This window comes from Coccomyxa subellipsoidea (assembly GCF_000258705.1).
Source record: "Coccomyxa subellipsoidea C-169, whole genome shotgun sequence".
Lineage (NCBI taxonomy): Eukaryota > Viridiplantae > Chlorophyta > Trebouxiophyceae > Coccomyxaceae > Coccomyxa > Coccomyxa subellipsoidea.
The window spans coordinates 3,103,768-3,112,594 of record NW_005178042.1 but is presented as its reverse complement, the minus strand read 5'-3'; the positions used below and the strand labels follow the sequence as shown (position 1 = coordinate 3,112,594).

Here is an 8,827-nt window from a genome sequence, read left to right as displayed (position 1 = left end):
TAGGTTTCTAGTAGTTGAAAGCTTGTCTATTCGATATTTGCATGCATCTTTCCGGGCACTGGATGTTCGGGACTCGACCATGCCGCCGATGGCTTATCAAATATTCTCGGGAGGAATGGTGCCTCACCACTCTAGCACGATTCGATCAGTGCCCATTTTGGACTCATAAAATCGTCTTGAGGTACATGTGGCCTTCAGGATGACCTTCAGGGTTATCTTTGCACGAGCTGTCGGAGCAGATGCTTATCTGTTATTATCCTGGTCCACTGCAGGCAGAAGATGAAGAGGCGGATCAGTCCGGGCTCTCGCCCACACAAGCCAAGATCTACAATGCAGCTGGACGCCCACCACATATCAGCATCTCCTGCAGGATTGAACGCACATGCACTGCCTACTGGCACTGAGTTCTGCTCTGGAGCAGTGAACAGAACAGGCATCAACGGCCTGTCACAGTGTGGCACTCTTGGGCTCACCACGGTAAGCAGTGTACTTCAAGGAGCTATACTACCTTATTCCTGATAGTATTGCCATCTGCATGTGCAAGCATGTAATTTCACATCAATTTTCAAGTGAATTCCCTTTTTTAAGTGCTTCTGTGGGTGGCCATGCAGGGTACCTTCCACGTCAGCGCGGTGCAGCCCATCAGCTATGTGATAGAGGAGGTGGAGGGGCTGCTTGACCCTGACAACAAGGTCTGCCCCTCAGCCAGTGCAAATTGTAACTTGCAGCTTCGGCAATCACCATTTCGCCTGCATTGGCCTGTAGCATGTTCTGCGCATTGCATGTTCTGGCAGGACAATTTTTGGAAGGGCCACCTTCTGCATGGTGTATCCTTATGTCCCTTGCAGTTAAGCAACACCAAAGATCTTCTGACAATGTTCTAAAAACCTATATTTCTGGTGCAGACGCTGCTGCGCGGAGTAGTGCCGGACTCTTTCCCGCTGGGGCTGAGCCTGAATCCTGCGCAGCCGGGCGAGCGGCGGCTGGTTGTCATCGATGACAATGTGTACCGTATCTACGGTGCCCAACTGCGCCAGGTGGGTCCGGAGGCAGCATTAATTACTAGTGCCAATGCACCATTATTAATATGGTAGAACATCACCGATTCCAGTGTAAAGGACAATTACTAATGCCAGTAGACCTTTACTAATTTGGGGAAAATTCACCAATGCAAGGATAAAGCAGGAATCTCCTTCTTTAGGGTGGCATGCTTGTGATCTGGCAAGCTTGCTTGTCTGCAAGAGGTTAAATCATGTGGCAAACTTCCAGTAGACTCGAAAGCATCGCTCCACTCAAATTTCAAAATCTGTTGCTGCAGTACTTCAGCTTGAATGGGGTGGAGGCGACGATAGTGCCCCTGCCAACAATGGAGGCCAACAAGAGCTTTGACCTTGTCTATGAAGTAGCCCGCAGGGCTGAGATCTTCAAGTTGAACAGGTGCTGGTCCTGCCAATCTCTTCATGCCACATCCGCATATACTTGCATGCGTGTGGTCCTCTCTGTGCTGAGTTGATCATGCATTTTGCTCATTTTCCAAATATAGCGGCACATGACAATCTTGCCAGAGGCAGGGTGCGTCTGCAGGCAAGTTGCATATTAACGCTGCTAAATTCTCACCCTTTCCTTGACTCACCAGATCTATAAGCAAGATCCGGTCGACCGTGGGCATGGTGCTCAATATTTGTGTTGCTCCCTGCCAGCTGGAACCTATCCTACTTTGCAACCCAGAAATGAATCCCACATTCCATGTGGCATGCAGACGAAAGGAGCCCATCATTGCAATTGGTGGCGGAGTGTGCCTCGATGTTGCTGGCCTTGTTGCAAACCTGTACCGCAGAAACACCCCAGTCATCAAGGTATGTGCCCCAGTCAGCCCACAGCAGAGTTCCATGTGTACCTGCCGCTGTGTTGAGAAATCACCCTGGATCATGCATCATCAATGCACAAATTCGGATTGTTCATGCATCGAGGCACAAATTCAAATTTAAGCAGAGGGGTTTATGTGAAGGTGTTGGCTGCTGGTGACAGGTGCCCACCACCTTGATGGCTGCCATAGATGCGTCCATCGGCATCAAGACTGCCGTCAATTTTGACAACCGCAAGAACAAGCTGGGCACATACTGCCCGCCCCTCGGTGTTTTCATAGATAGGTGCGCAACCCAACTTGATCCCTTTGTTGTGCCCAGGTGCACTCTGTATGTATATCTTGCAGTCTTGCACCCTGTGTCCCTGTTTAGTCATCTGTATCTATGATTGCATGCTTGCACCTACATGCACGCAGGAAATATATTTGCATCGTGACCCAAGGCAGGAATTGCATGGGTGTTTGTATATTGGGATCTGCTGTACGCAATCTATTTCTAGGCTGCACACAATTCATGCCTTGCAGATGTGGCTGCAGATGGCCTCTGGACCAGGATAGCCGATCCTGTGATAATCTTACTTCGTAGGATTCTAACAATGTGATGGTGTTGCAGGACATTCCTTCGCACTCTGGACCAGCGCAACATCAGCAACGGAGCGGCCGAGATGCTGAAGATGGCGTGCATTAAAGACGCACAGCTGTTCTACCTGTTGGAGCAGCACGCCGAGCAGCTCAGGGCCACCAGCTTCCAGGTGATGCATCACTCCTGCTTAGATAGTCCATTCCTTGTGGGGTATGGCAACAGGTCAATTATTGAGGTGGGCTCCTGAAAGTTTGTTTGGGACACTCGTCCTGCTGTCACTAGCCGACGGATATACGCGCTGCTGGTGGCACACCATGCCTAGCATAGCGCAGCACAGCATGACAGAAAGCCCGATGCTATGAGCGACTGCTTGACATTCTTTTGCGGCTGTGCAGTCAAGTGTGGGTGCACAACAGCCTGAGCCTTGATGTCAGAGATGTGCAGCTACTGGGCAGCTACACTTTGCTAACATATTGCGTTTAACCCAAATGGCTATACAGCATGCTGTGCAGTAAATGTCTTTTGGGAGACCCAGACAGCACATTGCTGGCGTGCTCTGCACTGGCATGCATGCACCCTGTGACATGGCAGCCATTGCACGGCCTCCATGATCTGCTGGGCAGGACAATGTGGACAGTCCTTGCCTACAGGCTGGCAGCAATTTCTTACATGCTGAGTGGTCTGCCGAGTGCCGAACAAGGTAGCACAGCATGCGCAGCGCAGCATGCCAGCTCTTCAAGCAATAACCAGTCAAATTGAATTTTGCATGTGGGTTTTGTGCAGGACAAGGCGGCAAGCGTGGCCATGCGGCGCAGCATTCAGGGGATGCTGGAGGAGCTGGAGCCCAACCTGTGGGAGCACATTCTGTGCCGCCTGGTGGACTACGGGCACACCTTCTCGCCAGAGATTGAGATGGCCGCACTGCAGTACGGAGACGAGCTGCTGCATGGCGAGGCCGTCAACATCGACATGGCACTCACAACCCAGGTGACCCGCTACATATGCTTTTGCTGATAATGTAATAAGGAATAGCAGCCTGCAAGGTGACCTGCTCTAGCTGACAGCAATAGAAATTATTGATTACCACCCATCACATGCGTTGCCTGCAAGGCAGCAAGGCACGCCTGCAGACAAGCTGCATGTTCAGGCTACTAAAGATGTAGTCCAATATGGTCTGGAAAACGAAATCTGCGCGTGTAAACTGCAGCAACACCTTATATGGGCATTCACCCTGCCGATTGGATTTGGCAGCTGCTCACGCTGAGTGTTGACCACGCAGTCCTGCAGTGACAGAGCAACCAGAGCATTTCGTTTTGAAGTCAAGAAGAACATGTCCAAATCTTGGGTGTCTGGCAGTCAATCTGTGAGTGCTAGTGCTGAGGGTTGGGATGTGTATGCGACAGATTTCGTACGCGAGGGGTCTGATCAGCCGCGAGGAGCAGGCGCGGGTTATGGACATCATGCAGCGCTTCCGGCTGCCCATGTGGCACCCCGTCTGCAACCCTGACCTGCTGCTGAAGGTGCGCGCCTACTGTGCATGAATGTCACCCATATACTGATGCAAAGGTTATTTAATGTGCCTTATTAGAGGCACTTCAAGGACTGGATATGTCTGTCCGAAGTAGATGGTTGTAAGATTACTGTCGATGGACACTGATAACAACCTTCAATGCATGGGATGCACATGTGGGCTGGCTCTGTGCGTCAGGAAGGCTGGACTTCTTGAAAATTATGCAAGAGGCTGTCATCGTGCGCCTGTGCAGGGTCTGAGGGACACGACTAAGGCGAGGGACGGTCTGCAGCGCGTACCTCTCATGTGCGGCATTGGAGAGGCGGTCTTTGTCAATGACATCAGTCCAGCTGAGATAACGAGCGCCGCAGCCGCTCTTAAGAGCTTCGCCCTGCAGACCAGCCACAGCTCGTCGGAGAACAACAACATCGTTGCAGCGCCGGCCAAAATTGCAATGCCCGTATGATGCAAACGCTTGGTACTGCACTAGAAGTACTGTGCAACATGGCCCTTTGATCAATTATGAGCGGACATGCGGGAACCTTTAAAGGTTCGCGGGCTCTGCTTCGTCAGATTTGTCAAGGGGATGATTGCCCAGAGTCACACAACGTCTCGAGGCTTCGTTGCACTGCATAGCAACAAATGTGCCATTTTTGACAGAAACATGGGCCACTTGGGACCAAGAAGTGCTTCTGTACAGTTGCAACCAATTGGCTCAGCAGTCTTTTTGGTGCTGCAATGCTCTGGACCATTATCTGTGAGGGCATCAGGGAGAATGATTGTAGTCGGGAGGGATAGGTAGGTAGTACATGTATTTTTTCGCTCATTCTTTGCAGTCAAGTATTTCTTTTCTTCATTTTTGTAGATGAGCTTGCTGTGTACGCTTGTAGCAGCCTGCTTTTGTCGTGCTCATGCAAACGGCTGACATACATTTTACTGCGGGATCCTAGGCCCCAATAATTTTTTGTTGGCAGTGCTGCATAGCTTTCCCAAGCTGAGGTGGACCACTAGCAACCAAAGATTGCTTTTCTGTCTTCTGTGGTTCTGCACTATAGCGTATGCTTGGAGTGTTGAGGGTCAACTGAGCTGTGCAGACATGTCTTTTGCAACAATTCTGTACAGCTTATGTAGGAGTATTGTATCTCCATTCCATAACCTCAAGTGACCACTTTACATCCTGCACGGCAGAATCAGCCCATGGGCTCTTGGGGTCAATGTAATCTTTGCATTAATATTTTCCATTATTGATGGCATCAATGGGATGGCATGCCCCTCGGCACATGCATCGCATGCAAGCGGTGTAAAGCTGCTCGATTCGGGGAGAACTGTGCATGCATGTTTGTACTTCACAGTTGCCTTCATCAGATCATCATGTACAGGAACGTCAGGCTCGAAGCGCATCTGTCTTCTTCTCCTTGGAAGGATCCATCAAGGGAGGAGGAGTCAACTGCCAGGCAGCTTCCCACTCCAGCAGACATGATGCACATTGCCCATGAATTTCTTGGTCTAAGCATTTAGCTTAACACAACGTGAAATTTCACAAATTCGATTAGATCCGAGATAGCATGTGTGTATGCTATGCTAGTTGCTGATCAGTCAATTACGATTGTACCTTCAACCTTGCTGTGCACGTAGACAAGCTCACACTATAGGACTGAAATACATGGAAGCAGGAGAATGAAATATGCCTCATCAGATGTAGATGCACAATATTGTCAGACGCACTCCTCTAGAGAGACAAATCTGTACTGAAGTGCCATGCCTGAAAGGGATGGAAGCAAATATGTGCGACAGAGCAATCCCTGTCCAGGGCTCATCATCGCATCATATAAGGAGCCCTGGACAGCCTCCCTTTGGGATGGCCTACTGCGCTTTAGTGTGCAGCTGGCCAGTGCTGGAGGCAGTGGAGCCCTGGCAAAGACAGCTGTTGCCCCATTAGAGCGGATCAAAGTGCGTCTGCCGTCTCCCCAGGCCATTTTATTCTCTCAACATAGCGTGTAGGCATAACGAAGTGTCACTTTGCAATGTATGAAGGCCCTAAACACCATCAGTGAGACCCTCTTCGTTTGGTACAGATCCTCTTACAGGTCCAGCCCATGTCAGCGGTGCCCCAGCAGGACAAGTACAAGGGCCTCATTGATGCCTTGAGGCGCATTCCTCAACGTGAGGGCTTCCTGGTACGATATATCTCCCCTCCAATCACACTATCTCGTGCCATGGCTGTCAGCAATGCTTGCTGGGCCTGGCTAAGTTTGAACGGCCTGAGGTCAAAAGATATTGACGGGGATACCCATCAGTGCCATAAGCTGACTCTACTATACGTACAAATGCGCAATCTACACGAGTGTGCATTGCAGGCTCTGTATCGCGGAAATGGAGCGAATGTGCTGAGGCTGGTGCCAGAAGTGGGCCTGAAGTTTGCGCTGAACGACCAGTTCAGGACCATGTTCACGCCGTCCGATGGGCGGCCCATTGGATTTGAGGGTCGCCTGGCGGCCGGAGCTGCAACAGGGGTCCTGAAGGTGCTGCTCATCGGAATGCAGCACTCGCATCTGGGCGCATGTTTGTCAGCATAGAGATGGTCTGCATGCATGATGCAGACGCTGCAGTCACCCAAAGTGTGATGGGCCATGCAGACCACCACAAGCTAGCCAGCCCTCCACCCCTCATTGAGCATGTAATGGCCCTCAACACCACACACTCATGCAGTGTGCAAGTGATCTAACACTTCCGTAATGTGCTGTGAAACAGACGGCGCTGTTCTATCCGCTGGACCTCGCGTGGACCCGGCTGGCCGCAGACACAGCCGCCAAGACCGACCGGCGGCTGTACACCGGCCTGCTGCACTGCGTATCCCAGACCTACCACTACGAGCACTTGAGAGGTGCGCAGACCACACAAATATTGACTCTTCGACCCATCACCCCTGCCAACGAGGATAATCTGTTTGTATCTTCACCTTGATCCCTCTCTGCCACCATTGCTGACGCAAAGGAGGCTTCCTGTGCCCTCTAATGAAGTGCTGTACACCTGAGAGCTAGACCAGAGACCACAGAGCATCCCTGCTAGCTGCAGGGTATACGCCAATGGCTTTTTGTACGCATGACTAGGAATCGTCCAAAGCTCTTACCGTATTGTGCTTCGGCCTGATCAGCTAAAAGTACAGGCGCAGGCACTGAAAGATCACATGCAGTGTTGTTTTGCAAATATCAAGACGAATGAGTATTTGCAGGGCTGTACAAGGGAGCGGTGCTGTCGGGAGCAACGGTGGTCCCGTACTTGGCGGTGTCATTTGCGGTGTATGACCATTTGAAGGCGCAGCTGCCGGACGACCGCGCATCGCGAGCCACCTGGTGGCACCCGGCCGCCAAGGTCGCCATGGGCGCGACGGCCGGCGTCGTGGCGCAGGTGCGAGGCGCCAATTTACTCGATGAGATTGACACCATGTACTGTTGTGTTCTTCAGCCGGTGCCCACCCGCGGCTGCAGAGGAGCTGAGCTGAGTCAGCTTGGAAGTGTGGCAGGCTTTCCTTCAAATGCGTCCTGTTGTACGTGCTCGCCGAGAGCTAGGTCTTGATCTCTAGCCTGTGTGAGTAAGGGGTTTGGTGCGATCTTCCCGGGTTGGAAGATGGCGCCGAATTTTTGGAAGGCATGCCTGTAGAACATCAGGCTTTGGTGGGGCTTTGGGCTCTGGCTCCCGCGGAGGCTGCACGCCTGGAGGCTAATCAGGATGAGGCCTAATGAGATGGCTACATGCAGGGAGTGGCCTACCCAGCAGACACGGTGCGGCGAAGGATGCAGCTGAGCGGATCTCTGGGGCAGAGCGTAGTTTACACCGGCTACTGGGATTGCGTACGCCGCATGGCGGCCACAGAGGGGCCCTCTTCCTTCTACAGGGGCATCGGTGTCAGCATCCTCAGGACTGCCCCCGCCGCTGCAATCCAGGTCAGCATGCACGCCTCTTCTTTTGCTTATCACTATTGCAGAAATTGCCAGTCCTGAGGACTTGATTAGAGAAATGGAATGCAGACAGCAGAGCAGAGCGAGCGCCAGAAGTAAGAGAAAGGGCTGCCTCGCAGTGTGTGGGCTGACTCGGTCAATTAAGCAATACTCCTCGCTAAGCTTGTGCATGGGAGGATCTGAGATGCGAGCTCCTAATTTGTTGCCTGCTCAGGCATGCCTGCGAAAACTGGTGCTCTTTAAGCATCATGTGGGTTGGGAGCTGTATCCGCCGTTTTGAATTTGATCACGACGTGTGGTGTGCCGCAGTTTGTGACCTATGACCTCATCAAGAGCGGGATCATGTGGTACGAGGCAACGTCAATGAAGAGGAACAGGAGATAGCATTGCAGCACTGTATACAATGTTCAGTGGTCACGGTCACATTGGTGCTCTAGGTGCCATGAAATATTTGTTGTGCTCTCGCAACTCCTGCAAAAGGTAGTTTCTGAAGTTCCTTGTTGTCTTGTTCTTATGATCGCATCATTTTCTTCTTTCGCGATTCAGACTAATAGCTTGATGAAAAGGCAGTCACGTTCTCTGTTGGGGCCATTTGCTTCAGCATCATCCATATAATCTGCACATGCTTCCCATTCTACTCTACGATATGGTACAAATTAGATGGTACAAATCACCTTGGCCTAGCCGATCTGATGCAGAGCGCCTTATAGAGCCATAGTGCCTTATCTTTTGCACAAGATGGCCCTCTCTATCTCCAACAACAGCGCAACACTTGCTAAAAAGCCACACCTGGGCCAGGTTCCTGGACAAATACAAACTTCAGGCTGCATTGAAAAATGTATGAAACATGCTAACCTGCCAACAGCTAGGCCGCTGGTACCTTCTACATCAGCCCCTCATTTGCCATGTTT

At 51.4% G+C, this 8,827-nt stretch overlaps 2 protein-coding genes across 2 annotated transcripts; both read left to right on the top strand.

Moving 5' to 3' along the window:
* Nucleotides 1-330: 330 nt before the first annotated feature.
* On the top strand, nt 331-4,423 carry COCSUDRAFT_39261 (Dehydroquinate synthase-like protein; the record flags this gene model as incomplete). Its single annotated transcript, XM_005652144.1, has 10 exons — nt 331-477; nt 612-692; nt 906-1,037; nt 1,319-1,437; nt 1,760-1,856; nt 2,029-2,150; nt 2,478-2,616; nt 3,231-3,434; nt 3,851-3,967; nt 4,211-4,423. The coding sequence occupies 10 exons, from the start codon at nt 331-333 to the stop codon at nt 4,421-4,423; spliced, it is 1,371 nt and encodes a 456-aa protein (XP_005652201.1).
* Nucleotides 4,424-5,490: 1,067 nt separating this feature from the next.
* Nucleotides 5,491-8,569, top strand: COCSUDRAFT_45941 (mitochondrial carrier). Its single transcript, XM_005652143.1, has 7 exons — nt 5,491-5,907; nt 6,033-6,134; nt 6,315-6,479; nt 6,709-6,841; nt 7,190-7,365; nt 7,716-7,901; nt 8,226-8,569. Exons 1-7 carry the CDS (start codon nt 5,716-5,718, stop codon nt 8,298-8,300), a joined length of 1,029 nt encoding a protein of 342 aa, XP_005652200.1. The 5' UTR covers nt 5,491-5,715; the 3' UTR covers nt 8,301-8,569.
* Nucleotides 8,570-8,827: the final 258 nt, after the last annotated feature.